Below are 18,570 nucleotides of genomic sequence, written 5' to 3' on the forward strand. Positions count from 1 at the left end.
ATGCAATCCAAGACAATAGTTTATTTATATACTTAGTGATTAAGATTACAGTCTGAACTTGGGGTGAATTTGATTTCTTTGGGATGATTAACAACAGTTAAAAAAAAGCTGTGAAAGTTTTCCACTTGTGAATAATTTCTCACTGAGGATTGACTTGAAATTGCTTGGAAATGTCAATACAACCTTTCTCAAAATGACAGGGTGATGACGATGTCTTTGCTCAATGGAATTCTATTAAATCACACCTTAATGCTCAAAAAATGTCTGCTTTTATAGGGGTGCCCGCACAGGTGGACCTGATAAGGTCCAGAGTATTTTATTATGTTTTGGCAAAAACCTTAGAGTAGAAAGAGGGTGTGCTGTCTTTTTCATCATGACTGTACATTAACATAGATGAGAAAGAAAAACTAATCTATGACAAAACTGTTGTGTTGGACTGCATTAGATTCTACTGGTGTAACAAAATGACCAGTCGATGTAACTTTAAAACAGTATACAACACAAAACGACGGTGGCTCAGGGGGTTGGGAAGCGTATCTGTAACCGGAAGGTCGCCGGTTCGATCCCCGGGCTCTCTGTCCTGGTCGTTGTGTCCTTGGGCAAGACACTTTACCCTACTTGCCTACTGGTGTTGGCCAGAGGGGCCGATGGCGCCATATGGCAGCCTCGCTTCTGTCAGTCTGCCCTAGGGCAGCTGTGGCTACAACTGTAGCTTGCCTCCACCAGTGTATGAATGTGAGAGTGAATGAATAGTGGCATTGTAAAGCGCTTTGGGTGCCTTGAAAAGCGCTATATAAATCCAATCCATTATTATTATTATTAAAACACTTGCTCTTATACCCAACAAAATAAAGGGTTTATTGGAGTTAAGAGTGCAAATAGCTTGAAAGACCATATTAGCATAAGACAATATGATAATGACGAGAAGAAAAAGTGCATGAGCTCACATGCATAGAAGACTCAAACTGAGGGTACAACCTAGAGGAACATATAAGAAATTTTTCATGAATAAAACATAGTTTCTTAACACTAGAACAAAACAATGCTGCAGAGGTTACTGAGGGAACTTACCTCTCTAAGGTTTCCATGGCTCCCAAAGTTTGTTTTCTTTTGAAGGAACTGATGGTATATTCTCAGTAATAACGGAAAAAGTCACTCTGATAAATTTTTATGCTTGATATATATATCTCTATATATATATATATCTCTATCTATCTATATATATATATATATCTCTATATATATATATCTCTATCTATCTATCTATATATATATCTCTATCTATATCTATCTATATATATATCTCTATCTATATCTATCTATCTATCTATCTATATATATATCTCTATCTATATCTATCTATCTCTCTATATATATATCTCTATCTATATCTATCTATCTCTCTATCTATATATCTCTCTATCTATCTATCTCTATATATATAGATATATATATATATAGATAGATAGATAGATATCTCTATCTATCTATCTATCTATCTATCTATCTATCTATCTATCTATCTATCTATCTATCTAGAGAGAGAGAGAGAGAGAGAGAGAGAGAGAGAGAGAGAGAGAGAGAGAGAGATTTATTCAAATGCTTAGAAATTTCCACACTGCGATGACCCTAAGTCTTTATGTTGCATCAATGGTTCTGCAATGCAACACCAATGCTGCTCACCAGCCCCAGGCTAACATTTTGTTTGGGCAACATGACAAGATGCATGGCTTGATCCATTTCTTGATGAGATAAAGCACTTCACAGCTAAAGGAGGGTGAGTCATAAAGCAGATGTGAAGGAAAGTCAAGGGGAAGGTGTGCTGTATGAATGCAAAGAGAAGAAGAGAGTTAAAAGGGGAATAAAGTAGAATCAAGGTTCAGCTGGTTTTAAAGCATGAAACATGGGCAGGAAGAGACACATTACAATGTAGGATATAAATGTGATGGCTTGTTTGATGATGATGATGATGATGGATGATTGTGTCTAAAAAGAACAGTTTTGCAAGCTGGGCACGAATCCATCTCAATCCAATGAGAGATAACATGTTTCTTTTCTGTTTTTTCCGTTTAAATTTGTATTTCTAAATTTGAAGCACACATTTAAAACTCAACAGGCAACCTACAAACAAGAAACATAACAACAAAAAAGAAAAAGAAAACCACAGACAAATTTAATGAAGAAGACAAGCAGAAGGCTCTGTATGAGACACTACACAACAAAAGACTTCAAATCAGCTATCACAGCCAAACATTGACTGATAGGTCGCCTCAAGCAGTGACAGATAGGGTCATTCTGTCAGCTGTGATGATCAATAATATTGAAAGCAAGGTCATAGTGATTCCTTAAAGTAAGGCCAGTGTCACTCTTTGATCCTCTGAGAATTTATTTTTGAATGTAACAACATTTACAGCATTGAAATGAAGCAATGAAACCGCCACGCTTCTGTTTTTTTTTTTGTTGATCAAGGGAGTAGAAGAGTCAAGCAGATGCTATATAGGTGATCACATTCCCCAGTTTCTTAGTGCTGAAACAGAGGCACATGAGGAATGACGGAAGTAACTGTCAAAAAAGCCTCTGAAATTTCAAGCAGAGACCCGGGTAAAGATAGAGTTCAAGGACAACTAACATGAATAAAACAAAACCCAAGTCCCATGGGCAGGTAGTGTACCATAAGGTTGGCACAAATATTATCCATCTTTAGCATACTCAGAAACGTCAGACCAGAAAGACCATTAAAGGTTTCTTGGAGATAACATGCAAGAAAAACACCTCAAGGTCCACCATCTGGAGGAAATGCCATCTGCCTACAAATGTGAAGTATTGAAAGTTCAGGTAGTCTGCAACATTTAGTAGATAACATCATTTCCTGGAGAAACCTGTTTGATGCTCTAGTAATGTGTGTGTTTGGCACAGAGAGATAACACCGGTGATGTTGCTGGGTAAGAGTGAATTTATTAACCACCATCTGTTGTCCAATCCCTGTACACCAAAATGAACAAAAATACTACAGCAAATCTCTGTTGTGTATTTTATTTGCAACAGAATTTATGGACTTAATGGCAGCAACAGATCTCAGGAAAATTTGTCAGGGTCAACGAAAATCTGGAAATGTAAGTGGTGCTAAAGAGAAAGCAAAATTAGTTGCAAAATGTAGAAACATTTTGCAACTAATTGGGTTAATTAGTCATTAACATAAAGCATCTAAAATGAGCATCTCAGACATGCAGAAGCATCTACAAAATGTGTGAACAATGTTCTGTGAAAAGAATGTTTTGTGAGAACTTTGAATATATCATTATCAACAGTATATAATATCACTGAAAGATTCAAAAATTCTGGAGAAATCTCTGTGCGCAAGGGACAAGTGTGGAAATTTATACTGGATGCCTTTGACATTTTGGACAATGAATTCAAAGCTGATATAATTCTGCCATGGGAATCACTGAACGAGTTCAGGAAATATCATTGTCTCTGAACACAGTTTTTTATGCCATGCACACATAAAGAGCTATCGTGCTAAGAAGAAACTATATGTGAACATGATCCACAAACACCGCAGTCTTATCTCTGCCAAAGCTTATTTAAAATAGACTGTGACAAAGTGTAAAACGTTTCTGTGGTGAGATGGATCGTTTTTGCTAGACTAAAGAAAAGTGGGAACATTTAGCTTGTTAACAGCCCTTAGTTCAAAAGTTGCATTTATGGTGCAATATGGTGGTGGATTAATATGGTGGTGGCAAAATATTCCCCCATCCAGACATCATCTTTTGCAGGGATGTTCTTGCATATTTATCAAAACAATGCTAAACCACATACAGTGGGGCAAAAAAGTATTTAGTCAGCCACCGATTGTGCAAGTTCCCCCACCTAAAATGATGACAGAGGTCAGTAATTTGCACTAGAGGTACACTTCAACTGTGAGAGACAGAATGTGAAAAAAAAAAAATCCATGAATCCACATGGTAGGATTTGTAAAGAATTTATTCGTAAATCAGGGTGGAAAATAAGTATTTGGTCAATAACAAAAATACAACTCAATACTTTGTAACATAACCTTTGTTGGCAATAACAGAGGTCAAACGTTTACTATAGGTCTTTACCAGGTTTGCACACACAGTAGCTGGTATTTTGGCCCATTCCTCCATGCAGATCTTCTCGAGACCAGTGATGTCCACTCCTTTGTTGCCCGGGTGGTGTGTTTTGGATCATTGTCATGTTGGAAGACCCAGTCTCGTTTCATCTTCAAAGTTCTCACTGATGGAAGGAGGTTTTGGCTCAAAATCTCATGATACATGGCCCCATTCATTCTGTCCTTAACACGGATCAGTCGTCCTGTCCCCTTGGCAGAAAAACAGCCCCATAGCATGATGTTTCCACCCCCATGCTTCACAGTAGGTATAGTATTCTTGGGATGCAACTCAGTATTCTTCGTCCTCCAAACACGACGAGTTGAGTTCATACCAAAAAGTTCTACTTTGGTTTCATCTGACCACATGACATTCTCCCAATCCTCTGCTGTATCATCCATGTGCTCTCTGGCAAACTTCAGACGGGCCTGGACATGCACTGGCTTCAGCAGCGGAACACGTCTGGCACTGCGGGATTTGATTCCCTGCCGTTGTAGTGTGTTACTGATGGTGACCTTTGTTACTTTGGTCCCAGCTCTCTGCAGGTCATTCACCAGGTCCCCCCGTGTGGTTCTGGGATCTTTGCTCACTGTTCTCATGATCACTTTGACCCCACGGGATGAGATCTTGCGTGGAGCCCCAGATCGAGGGAGATTATCAGTGGTCTTGTATGTCTTCCATTTTCTGATGATTGCTCCCACAGTTGATTTTTTCACACCAAGCTGCTTGCCTATTGTAGATTCACTCTTCCCAGTCTGGTGCAGGTCTACAATACTTTTCCTGTTGTCCTTCGAAAGCTCTTTGGTCTTGGCCATGGCGGAGTTTGGAGTCTGACTGTTTGAGGCTGTGGACAGGTGTCTTTTATACAGATGATGAGTTCAAACAGGTGCCATTCATACAGGTAACGAGTGGGGGACAGAAAAGCTTCTTACAGAAGACGTTACAGGTCTGTGAGAGCCAGAGATTTTCCTTGTTTGAGGTGACCAAATACTTATTTTCCACCCTAATTTACGAATAAATTCTTTACAAATCCTACCATGTGAATTCATGAATTTTTTTTTCACATTCTGTCTCTCACAGTTGAAGTGTACCTCTGGTGCAAATTACTGACCTCTGTCATCATTTTAAGTGGGGGAACTTGCACAATCGGTGGCTGACTAAATACTTTTTTGCCCCACTGTACTGCAACTATTACAGCAGCACGGCTTCATAAGTAGAAAAGTCCAGGTGCTCAACTGACCTGCCTTCAGTCCAGACCTTTGACCAACTGAAAACATTTGGAGCCATCAAATTCTAAATGACTATATTTTTACTTAAAATGGTACATTTACTCACTTTAAACATTTCATATTTTTCTACCTTCTATTGTAAATAAAATGTGTGTTTGTGAGATTTGCAAATCAGTGCATTCATTGCATTGGTATTACCTTTTTGCACTTCATCCCAACAGATTTAACTCATCAAATTACTCTGACTCTTATGATATAGTATGAGAAATTACCCACAAAGCCTGTTATACCAATTTTCCACATATGCTGTAAAACTGTCAAAGAGCAACAAAACACTTTTATGTGAAAATTACAGTTAATGAGTTAAAGCTAAAAGTTAAACTTTTAATTATGACAACTTTCTGTTTCATAAACATCAACTACAGACCAAAATCAAACTGGATTAACCCTGATTACCTCCATAGATGCATGCAGTGCACTGTATGTGTGCACCTTTAGACGCCAAAAGCAGTCCAGCAATGAATATTGGAGAAATTCTGAAACAACTCCAGAAGTGCATCAAAATTATATGAGCATGAGAGTGCCAAGGGGAAAGGGGAAAATTGAATGGCATGTTTCTAATCCTCTGGGTGCCCTCCCTTGACAAAAGGTGTTACTTTTGCAAATAAAATGATTTCACTATTAATGCGAGGTGATTCATTTTGCAAATTGAAACTCAGAAGTAATCAGCTCAGACTCAGCTCATCTATGTGTCAGTGGATCTCCAACTTCCTAACTGGCAGACCACAGGCAGTAAGGATGGGCGGACATGTCTCAGCCTCCACCACTCTCAGCACTGGAGCCCCCCAGGGGTGTGTTCTGAGCCCCCTGCTGTACTCTTTGTACACATATGACTGTGGCCACTACCAGCTCCACCACCATCATCAAGTTTGCTGACGACACCGTCGTGGTGGGCCTGATCTCTGATAACAACGAGACGGCCTACCTGAAGGAGATTAGGAATCTGGAGAACTGGTGCCAGAGGAACAACCTCCTTCTAAACGTCAGTAAGACAAAGGAGCCGATAGTGGACTTCAGCACTAAGCAGGAGAGGAACTACCAGACCCCCGTCATCAACGAGTGCCCAGTGGAGAGAGTGGACAGCTTCAAATACCTCGGAGTTCACATCACGCAGGACCTGTCATGGTCCTGTCACATCAACACCGTGGTGAAAAAGGCCCGACAGCGTCTCTACCACCTCAGACGCTTGAGAGACTTCCAACTGCCCTCCAAGGTGCTCAGGAACTTTTACTCGTGCACCATAGAGAGCATCCTGGCGGGAAACATCTTAACCTGGTTCGGGAACAGCACCATGCAGGACAGACGAGCTCTACAGAGGGTTGTGCGGTCAGCTGAGCGCACCATCCGCTCCGAGCTCCCTGACCTGCACTCAATCTACAGCAGGCGGTGCTGGACCAAGGCCAGGAAGATCGTGAAGGACCTCAGCCATCCCAACAACAGACTGTTCTCTCTGTTGAGGTCAGGAAAGCGATTCCGCTCCCTGAAGACCAACACAGAGAGACTGAGGAGGAGCTTCTTCCCGCAGGCGATACGGTCTCTCAATCACACCACCACACAGTACTGACCCACACATATGGTTCTTACACACACACACTGGACTTTCTGGACTTTGTTTTTGCACAACACTGGTCACTATATTCTTCATTTCCAGTTAATACTTGTACAGCTGCTGTTATTGTGTATATATTTATTTATATTTAGATTTCTTCATACATTCTTATATAGTTCTATATTGTGTATTGTGTATTTTGTTGTACAGTTATTTTATTTTCAACTTTAATTTATATATTTTATCTTATTCTTCCCAGTTAAATTTACCCTTCATTCTAATTTGTGTTGTACAGTTATTTCATTTTTAACCTTAATTTATATTTTATTCCTTCCTAGTTAAATTTACCCTTTTTAATTTTTCATATTTATTTCCTATCTTATTCATAGCCTTTCCTTTTTTGTTTTCTTTAGGTCACGAGCAGTTGTCCAAGCATTTCACTACATATCGTACTGTGTATGACTGTGTACGTGACAAATAAAATTTGAATTTGAATTTGAATTTGATTTAATCATTTGAAGCAGGGAACAGGGTAATTCACTCGGGAAGGCATGTTAAATATTTAAATTTTGACATTTTGATACATCTTTAATGGAAATAACATAACATCCAATATGACAGATTGATGATTTTAGACCTTTCAGCCATTTGTTTAACCTCTACCAAATTTACCAGCAAATCTGGATGGAAATGCTCTTTCTTGTAAGTTGTGAACCTAAATGAGCATTGCTGCAGTTACATAACCATTCTGTAGTGTTGTGCATGCATGCTCATTGCATTTTGCTGCCTGCAGTCAATCATTAACCTTAACTGTATTTCCACTGTGACCCCACCGTTCCCCTCAATCCCTCTCAGAATAGGTTAAATATCAATACAAAGGCTGATATGGGAGTTGCCAATGTGTCAGAAGTGGTGAAATTTAAAGCTAAGGTTCACCTTTTTATATTCTCTCTCTTCCTTTTTAAAATATCTTACAAATGTGTTATATCCAATCATTTCTGTGTGCACTGCAGCATAAGCTGATGGGTTTAGCTCTCAGAAATGTACCACTCTGCTGCAGCCTCTCACTGGGCACACTTCAGAAGGAAAATGGTTAAGCCTTCAAATGCTATGTTAAATCTTCTTTTCAAGTATAATAAAGCATGTCTCTATATGTTCTATCAAATCAAGCGAGTACAAAGCTTGTTTTGCGTTTCAATTTTCTACCAAATTTGTATCTCTTTACCTTTATCTCCACTTGAGGTTGTGCAAAGGCAAGGCACTTAAACAATGCATTACAACCACATTTAAAGAATATTTGGAGCTTCTTCTTTTCAGAAGGAGATTTAGCTTGGTGATTAGACGTTAAACCATTTATCTATGCACTTATATTTAATATCTTCACATTTAGAGCTCTGCTTCACTTTAAAGGGATTTTCAGATAGTAAAAGGGTTTTCAAGTTTTCTGCAAATAAACCGAATTTCTTTTTTAAATCTACACACAAAAACTCACAATGACAAAGCAAAAGCAGTTTTATAAAGTGATTACAAATTTCTTTAACGTCAGAAGGTCTGAGAAATGCTGAATTTAAAAAAAAAAGTAAAACAAGCCATGAAAACAGATTTAGAAAGAACTTTAGAAAGAGTTTCAAAACAAGTCATCATCAGCAGAGCATGGTAGTGTCTATTAGTCTCAAATGGCAAAAGGTCTCAACCACCAACTGTCTGTTTAGATCTGTCTACCCAGACTAAGAGTAATCGGGTCCTCAGTCAGAAAGGTAACAAAAAAGAAAATGAATGAGATCCACAGTTTGTTGGTAGTATGGACAGAACTGACTAAGCCATCCTGGAGGCTGCTTTCATTGCCCAGACAAAAGCCATTCCTCACTGAGCATGTCTCCATAACACCAGGAGAAGCAAAACCCTTTTAAAAAAAAATACAAAATAATGATCATTTTCAGTTGTGATGGTAACTGACAGGAGGGTTTGGGGCAGTTCCTTTTAATCTCACCTGTGTTTTCCATCCCAACTCGCTCTCTCACAGCAGCGTCTTATCTTCAATAACTGTTTCTTCCTGATTGCCTCTTGTTGCATCCACTCCCACAATAGCTCTAATTTACTTACTAACCTGATTCTGTCCAGGAGTTTCTTTTTAGTGTGGGATCTCTCGTATTAATGGAAAGCAATTTACTTTTTCCATGCTACTTTGTTATTGGTCCAAAATAAATGCTCCACCACAGGATATCCAATCAATTAACAACCTGAACAGAATGTGCAGGTCTATGATAGGCTCCTAATGTCATGATCAATTCTCCAAAAAATATGAATCAGAAAATCAGAAGTAATAAATTGGAAAAGAAATTTTGAAGCTATCAATTTTAACTCTAAGTGACATCACATGTGGGCAAAATTACACTGAGTTTTTTTTCCCTTCCTACTGATTTAGTTTCCCTTTTCCTAACTGTTAAGGGAACCGTTAAATGACTGATTCGGTTCATCGTTGCAGCCATCTGGGCTGAATCTACATCGGGATTACGTTAGAGTGAGGTCACCCAGCATGCTACCTAACTCTACTCACCTGGATCTAGGTACTGCATCATCCTCGGTTGGGCTTACAGGTTTCTAACACATTATGCAGTAGCTGTCGCAGTTTTTTTTTTAAGAAATCTTGCATACGTCTCACTTAATTTGTTTACTGAACACAGAGATAAGTGCCTAACTATAAATCAATCCATCCATTATCTATAAGTAAGGAATAATATGTTGTGGTTTAGTTTTCCACATGTTACTGATGGCTTTTAAGTCCCCAGCAGTTTAGACTTCTTCTTCTCCTTAAGAAGGAATGATAACAACTGTTAATTACAAATGTATAATCTTTTGCTTTATATTTGCTCCTAAGGCTAAAAGCTGACAAACCAAGTTACAGCCAAGCGAGCTGAAATTAAACTATTGATTATCAAACCTATTCTCCACAGGCACAAAGATAAACAGGGTAGACCCTCACAGGAGGCCACACTTTGATTAGTTTTAAAAACTAAACAAAATCATTAAAGCGTTTTATTTTTGAAGGTGCAGTCTATTTGAGTGCACGCTGTTACAAGTGTATTTTAACTATCAGCGAAGATGCAATTAAAAAAAAAAAAGAAGTGTATTTTTCATCTCGTTGTAGTCGGCTCAGCAGTATGTTACCGTATATCTGCGCCTGCAAGGGTTTCCACCCACATTGAAGTTAACAAATGAGGCAGGGGTGAGAGTGGAGGAAGAGGACATGTCAACTGTCAAGTGGCTGTCAGGTTATGTAAAGGCAGGGCGAAGGCAGGAGCAGCGAGGACACCACGCTCAGTGAGCTGGAAAAAAATATGCGTCACAATCAATCTGCATTGATCCTCTGCAGTGGCATGATCTTCCAATATCCACTGAGTGTCAGAGGTACATGACCACTCACACCCGTGCATCTCTTCAAAGTCAAAAAATTAGGAAAAAAAAGGAGAGAGAAGTCACTGAACACCTATGAAAAAAAAACATGTTTATTTTACAAGAAGGGCACGTTTTCTGTACAAACTGTAAACTAAATACTGTAATTATTCAGAGGGTTATAATCTTTGACATCACTTTCATGAATGAACACCAGAACCATGTAAATAAATAAATATATAAATAGCCAGTGACTGTTGCATCCTACTGTAAATTATATTCCCACACTGGAAAAAACGTACAGCATGTAAGCTTGCTACACACATTAAGGATTTTTTTTTCAAGATAAAAAGCACTTGTGTTCATCACGACTACATTTTGAACATCATTGTACAATACTCAATCCCTGCAAGCCCCTATCCAAAAATACTGCCACTGAATTATTTTTTTACATGAAGCTCTGTCACTGAATCAAGGCTGAGGTAGGGACTCCATCATTACTCTAGACAGTTAAATAAGCTGAGACATCATTGTTGAAATGGCTCCACATTCCCAGGGCTGGGGAGTGTTGTTCAGCCCTGCGTCTGTTGCATCGCTTGGCCAGTCATTGGAGGAGATGGAGGAGGAGCGGGACGAGGATGAGGGATTGTGTACTGTCAGATTTGCTTAAGTTGTCATACATCATGTAACTACACTGATTGAGAGACCGTGTACTGTCAACTAAAGCTCCCCAAAGCAACTTGTAAGGCAGCCTAGAGGAAATGCTCCAGATCAAACAAAACATTTTGCTTGTGGGACTCTTGCCTGACATCGCCCTTCTCCAAAATCAAAGCAGTGGCAGCTGAAAAGATGAGTCACTGAGTTTACAAGGTGAAGGCTCAGGGGGCGGTTTACATGGAGCCATCATCTGAACTCTCAGCTGGAGGTATGTTTTCTATAAATGTCTACATACAGCATATACAAAAACATCTGGTAAAATGTGCGAATCCAATCATGTGGCATGAAATGGCAGATTAATCCCAGTCCCATTCAAGAGTACCCGCACCCACCCTGAATTTCAGCTTATAAAACACTGTTTAGATCACAGCTTACTCTACAGTACAACCACATTCAGCCAGAAATAAGAATTTTGGCAAAAAATAAAATATTAATAATAATAATAATAATAATAATAAAGTCAGCAGGTGGGAGTTTAATTCAGCGCTTCAACTTAGATTAGAGGCAGGAAACAGTACGCGCACTCTATTTAATAATAAATTCAATCAGTGTTAACATGAGGGGTTGACTCACGAAGTTGACAGAGCCAGCCGAGAGAAAAGAGAAAGAGATGGAGAAAAAAAAAAAAGGTGAGTGTGTAAAGGGGAAGGGGTGGGAGGGGCAATCTTCCCCAAGGCAGTTTCCTTCCATGTCCAATCCTGACAGATTATATGCACTTCATGTTTTATTGCATGTTTGAGTTGGCTTCTGTTTGACTAAGAGTGAATTTAGAGGAGCTGCTGCAAAGTGCTAAGCTGATATGGCTAATAATCTACAAAAGGCAAGAGCTGAGTATAATTGGGCCGAGTTACAGCACATTGTGGCACATGAAATAGCTTGAGCACTTGTAAAATTGAGTTAATTCATTGTGAAAGATACCTAATCTAAACTGCACTTAATGAAAAGAAAAATCTCATTTTTTTAATAGATGGACACGTGGGAGGTGACAGGGAAGCAGAGAGGACAATGTGTTGCTTTTGTGTCACAAGCCAAGCCACATATTGAACTAAAAGCTTTCCCCCTTTGTTGCCATCTAGATACTATTGGATTTTCCAGAGCAGGAAAATCAAATGCTTCGTTCAAGACCTACTGCTTTCTATTGGATCGGTTCTTCCCTTCCCTGATGTGCGACAGTTTCATGCCTTCATGGACACAAACTGCATGCGATGGACACTCAAAGTGCAAAGTGCCTGAAAGCGTGCTGCTGAGCACTATTTCCCAAGGAATGCAGAGCAGAAAAAGACTATATCTATATTTGGCTCTGACAGTCATGTTTGCCTAAATACTAGATTTGTTTTAAATACTACATGAAACTGAAATATGTTTCTAGTGTATAGGCAGTGATCCCTATAAATAGATATCTGCATAACTTCCTAAACTCAGCTTATTCCTTTATGCCCTCTGTAGTGGACACACAAATCTCAAAAAGTTAGACTAAAAAGGCGTTTTTTTCCCTTCAGTTCTCAGGAAGATATGAATCTGCAGATATCTATTTATGGTAGACCCTAACAGATATCTATACAGAAAAGGCTACGTGAACCTTTCTGGTTTCTTGTTTGTCGTCCTGCTCTGTAGCACTTTTGACCAAACACGTGTGAACAGCTTGCGGTTGCATGTAGGTGCACGCTCCACATGAAGAGCTGTCATCTTTTGATGATTTAGTTTTATATTAGCTTCTTAAAATGAAACTGTATTGGCAAATGCAAGGCCACTAAAAAAAAAAAAAAAAAAAAAAAAAAAAAAAAAAATCACCTGTTGTCTCCTAGGTTAAGGTAGCAGAGTAGTCGATTGGTTCTGTGTCAGTCAAGCCAATGAATAGGCTTTAATCCTTCTCTCCCTATAGTTTCAGTTGTATGCTTGAAATACATAATTTCTTACTTTTTGTTTGCTTAGTTTTGCTACTACACTCTTAAGTGATCGTTGGCATTGGCATGCACTGGTATAATCAATACTATCTTTTAATGTAGCTAAGGCTAACTAAGATATTAGCAAAGTTCAGACTGATTTAGTGCTAAATTGGACCTTATGGAGTCAGTCTAACTGGTGCAAAAAGCAGAGCTGTTCAAAAACATGACAACGGGAAATGGATGGCAGCACATCAGAAGCACTCACTAATGAAAACTGTCTTATAAGATTTCTTACTTCCACAGTCCTACATAAATTATAATTAATGTTTAGTTTTCAAATTTAACTGCGTTCAGACTTGACTCTGCACAGAGAGATACTGTCAAGCTGCAGAACGAGCAGTTTACAAAATCATATATCTGCAAGCTTACAAAAGGTCAGTAAAAGTCACTTGCATTACGGCTGAGTCGACTTAGTAGCTGCTGCTCTACCCTCTCTGTCCAAGTGCAGTTTTTAGTTTTACACATTTACAATCTTTTTTTAATTATGGGCTGACGGCATTTGCCAAGAATAGAATCACAAGCACCACTTTAAATGGATGGTGGTGGCGGGGGGAGGGGGTTAAAACGGAGGGCTGCCAAAAACAATGGTGCAGACAAAATGAAATTAAAAAGAAGATACGGTGCAGGTGTGAAGGACTAAACTAACAGGGAGAAGAGTGGAGGAAGGAGAGAGGCGCTTGGCATTACTCAAGAAATAAGGGCAGCGTGAAAGGGGGAAGGGGATGAGAAGAAACTCCAAAGAGGTTTCACTGAAGAATGGATGACGGCAGGCAAAGCCAATGAAAACAGGGAGTAAGGAGTAGAAATGGAAGAAACTTCAGGTCAGTCCCAGCTGGCTGAAGAAAGATCAGAAAAGGCAGGAACTTTCTCCATTTCCTCGTCTCTTTCTCTCTCAAGTACACCTCATTTGGATAACAGTGGGTGATGCAGAGGTGGGAGGATGAGTTAAGAATAAAAAATTTTGACAATTTGGCTTACAGCATCAAACTCTGTTGTTGGTTTTAGTTGTAATCAGAACAGTGTTACTTTGGTATCAGTATTTTTTGTTCTTACTTCAAATAAACTGCCACTGGAATTTAGCGATTTTGCTTTCGCTGTCATTAGAAATGTGCTAAAGGAAAAAAAACTGCAATAGCTGACTAACAATACTGTAGCAAAACCAATTTACCCACTTTGTTTGCTTTTTCATGAAACACATACAAAGCACCTACCTACAAGATATTTTACTAATACTATATTTTCTCCCACTGTATATACTGTGTTTGAATCCCTCCAGAATAGTGTCATCACTGTACAGTATACACATGCAGATGTATACATTTTTGCAAAAACTAAAAAAAATGTATACATGTGCCCATAGGTAGTATTCTGCTGTTAATATTCACATTATCAACATTTATCATCAAATGTGTCAATGTCATCAATAAATGCTGAATATATTTTGCAGATAGTTATATCCAGGATAAAGTGCCTGTACTTTAAAACATTCTGTAGGTTTTTCATGTAGGTTTTTTTGACAGTCTTAAGGACTTGTATAACACACTCACTGGTTTCTTGTTCCTATAGACATGTGTCTCTGCCGTTTGTTTTTGCTGTCCTCCTGTGTAATCGTTTCTTGCCTTTGTGCATACGTGCATGCCTCACTGAATTTCAATGCACCTTTGCCTTTTCTCAACATGTCACGGCTTTGTGCTGTCCGTTCTGTGTTATGGGGTTGATCTTTTCCAGGGTGACTTCAGCATCGCTGTCTAAATTCCCAGAGATGGCCGGTGAGTGTTTCTCAAGGGTGTTGTTTGCCACGCCCACCTCGGCCTCCCCTCCACTTCCGTCTTTCTTCTGTAATTCCTCCTCCTGACACAGGATGCTGTGAGGAATCACATAGTTTGCTGAGCTGTTGCCCTCCTTTGGGATGTGGCTCTTGGGCTCATACTGACAGTTGGGGTTCGAGGTAGGAGCACCCATATTGTTGTTAATACTGACGATCTCAATGGCGTTGCTCCCCGGGCACAGCCGATGGCAACCCAGGAGGATGGAAAAGGCCTTGCGGAAGTCGGCATTGAAGGCATAGATGATTGGGTTGAGCGAAGAGTTTGCCCAGCCAAACCACACAAACACATCAAAGGTGGTGGAGCTGATGCAGGGGAATTCTGTGGATCCATCTGGCATGTGTGTTTCACAGAATGGAACCATGCAGTTTAGGATGAAGAAGGGCAACCAGCAGCACACAAACACACCCATAATGACAGAGAGCGTCTTTAAGACTTTGGTTTCTCTTTTGAATGACATTTTAAATGAGCTCTCACTGTCCATGTTTGAACTGTTTCCCATGCTGCTGTGTCGGTTTTTGGCACTCTCTGCTGCTCGCTCCAAAGCAGATATTCTCCTTATCTGTGTCTGGGCGATGCGGTAGATCCGGGTGTAGGTGACGATCATAATTGCCACGGGGATGTAGAAGCTGATAAGGGAGGAGGAGATGGCATAGGTCCTGTTAAGACTGAAGTCACAGTTGTCAGGGGGCAAATCATCAGGGTAGGTTCCATTTAGCTCGACATAGCTGGTGGTCTGAGCTTTGTGCCAGTTAAGCTGAACAGGAATGAAGGAGATGAGGACAGACAAGGTCCATGCCACACTGATCATCAGACACGCTACTTTAGGGGTCATCTTGCGTTCATAGCGGAATGGGCTTGAAATGGCCCAGTAACGATCGACACTAATCACACACAAGTTCAAGATGGAGGCAGTGGAGCACATTATGTCAAATGCCACCCACACGTTGCAGAATGCACCAAATGGCCAAAACCCCACAATCTCTGTCGCTGCCTTCCATGGCATTACCAAAATAGCTACCAGGAGGTCAGAGATGGCCAGCGAGATGACAAAGAAATTGGTGACCTTCGACCTCAGGTGTCGGAACTTGGTGACGGCAGCGCACACCAGGGTGTTGCCTAGCAGCGTGGTGAAGATGAGCAGGGAGAGAAAGCATCCTGTCAGAACACGTTTCGAGGAGTCTCTCTCTGGCGTAAGCTGCTTTCCATCTCGAACCGTTGAGAAATTCTGATCCATTGTTTATGTTACAGTTTTAATAAAGAGAGAGGGGATGGGTGAGGGGGATGTCAGCAGTCACCCCATCACATCCCCAGCCTGCAGCAGCTGTGTTCCTCCAAGGACGACTCTTAGACGGAGAGCGTAGCTGGTGGAGAGGTAAATTGTCTTGGCACCAGCTCTCTCACTGACTGGGTCATCAATAGGTTCCTTGTCACAACCACCATTCTTGCACAAGGGATGCTATAAATATTTCAAAATTCTCTCCTCAGGAATGTTTCCCTTAAAAATCTCTGGTTCATAAATTCCTGCAGCAGCAGCACAGAAGGCAGACATTCTAGTTTGCAGAGGAAGAAGAATATTCCAGCAATTCGCAATTGTTTTCTTTTTTTCAATCGCAAATTGAGTCCTAAAAAAATGAGTAAAGCAGCAATAAAAATGAGTTTTAAAGACAAGTTCTTGGTCCCTTTTCTCTTGGCATTGTATGCTTCAGCTGTCAAGCCCTCAGCGAAAAGTTTCACAACATACTGTTGCTAAGCTTTTGAGTAAACAGAGGCTCAGCCAATCATTAGCCTTATATACCACCTCATCAATAACTTCTATTGATGGTTTTCGCACCGCGTTTATCTGATTTGTTTAATGATCTGCGAGGCGCGTCCCTGTGATTGTCCCAGTATCGACGCTGATCCAACCGACTACTAGGTAATGTCCTCTGTGTTATTCTTTTTAATTTCTCTTTAAACGCTCCTCTCTCCTAGTAAATGGCACGGTCCCCAGCTAAACATAACACCTGAGTGTTGAGGAAAAATAAGAAATAAATAAAATAAAAATGCATTCAAAAGTCTTAATGATGCGTTTTCAAAGAAGAGAGATGCAGATTAAACGAGAAAACCAGAAAAAAAACGCATCACTCTCGCAGCGCTTTGTATTCTGACACGATGCTTCAATTCAAACGCGTTTAGTTTCCTTTTGGCTGAATTTTGTAGCAATTTACCAAAAGCCTTTCATCCTTTAAAGTGCAGAGTTTTCATCCGGACATCAGCCCAAATCCCTGGATTTGAAATAAAGGCTCACTTCATTTATTTATTTTATTATCATTATTATTATTATTATCGATTTTTGTAGACAGCGTTTGCTTCGCTCTTTGGATGTGGATAGCTCCGGGCAAGTTTTAAGCGTCTTGGGTTAGCTTTGAAAACAACTGAATCCAAAACGAACCAATGAAACCATCCGTTAATTTTTAACTAATAAAAAAAAGTTCCGTTCCGAATCCACATTTCTTCGGTATACATCCAACTTGTATCTTGGTAGTGAAGGAGAAGGAGCTCACCCTCTCTGCGCGCTCCTCTATGCCAAGAAAGTCACGCTCTCCCTTTTTGCGGCGTTTCCTTGGGTGTTTAAATGAGTCTTTATGCTTTTCTTTTTGGGGGCCATCCTTTGTGATGCAACATTCAGATACACTGCGATGTGTCTTCGGTGTGACTGGCAAGCGGAGAGAGATAGGAATGACTCTGGTCTCTCCAAGAGCGTGTTTCTACGCGCTCCTCTCTCTCCGCTCAGCTGCTGCTGCTGCCTGCTGCTGCGCACCACGGTCCCTGCCACAACTGCTCCATCTATTCAAGCAGGATCAGAAGGGTAAAGCTGCACAAATTCAGCCTATACTGCACACCGTTTGCTACTGAAAGTGTTTAACCAAATAATTTACGGCGACCTTTATGATTGTGAATTTATAAGTGTCCGATACATGCAAGGCTCATTCTGAAAAAAGAGAGAGGGAGTGCGTGTATTCTCTGCTCTCCAAATTACGCGGATTTCTGTCTTTGAAGTTACGCATTTGAATTTTGGTGACTCTTGTCTTACAGTTTTTATAAGTACCTGAATTACTATTTTACACTAGGCTACCATTAACTGTGGCATTTTCAGCTTCTTCTTCGTCTTTTTTTATCACCTGCACTTCACCTACACAGACCTATAAAAAGCCATCACTACCATAAAGTCGCGAAAAGACAAGATGAGCTATAAACGAATCTACCGCGATATCCTGGGATGAATTTGTAGCCAGCAGACACACAGAGGCACAATGAGGCCATCTACAGGATACAAGACTGCAGGAGGCTATGTGAGAGTGGGAGCCGACAGACTGAGCCGCAGCGTTGCATTAACGTCACCTCAGTAAACATGAATGACCAACTTTGAATTAAATTAGGTTCCCAGGAGCCGTGCTGCAACACGAAGACCCATAAATTAAGAGAGGTACAGAGTGTTGGTGTGTGTGTGTGTGTACTTCTGTTTACTATGGGGACAAAATCTGTTTATACTGTCAGCTGTGGTGAACCCCCCGCCCCACCCCCCATTTTGGGACAAAAAGCAAGTTCCCATAAAGTAAAACATTAAACCGAAAAGGTTTAGATTAAGTTTTAAGTTCAAGAAATAAATATAAGCCAAAGTAATGTCCTCTGAAGTGATGTTTGTATGTGAGTCAGTGACTGAGAGAGAGAGCGAGA

General features: G+C 40.2%; 1 protein-coding gene across 1 annotated transcript; it reads right to left on the reverse strand.

The window, feature by feature from the left end:
- Positions 1 to 10,452: 10,452 nt before the first annotated feature.
- Positions 10,453 to 18,079, reverse strand: drd1b (dopamine receptor D1b). The gene has a single exon (XM_085289477.1). It carries the CDS (start codon positions 16,085 to 16,087, stop codon positions 14,696 to 14,698), a length of 1,392 nt encoding a protein of 463 aa, XP_085145603.1. The 5' UTR covers positions 16,088 to 18,079; the 3' UTR covers positions 10,453 to 14,695.
- Between the last annotated feature and the right edge of the window lie 491 nt (positions 18,080 to 18,570).

Source organism: Mchenga conophoros, linkage group LG10, assembly GCF_057382185.1.
Source record: "Mchenga conophoros isolate Kocher_MC1m ecotype Shallow Benthic linkage group LG10, M_conophoros_male_GT1.1, whole genome shotgun sequence".
NCBI lineage: Eukaryota > Metazoa > Chordata > Actinopteri > Cichliformes > Cichlidae > Mchenga > Mchenga conophoros.

Excerpts from the sequence above, each read along its gene's own strand:
- drd1b (XM_085289477.1), bottom strand. The coding sequence starts at position 16,087 with ATGGATCAGAATTTCTCAACGGTTCGAGATGGAAAGCAGCTTACGCCA.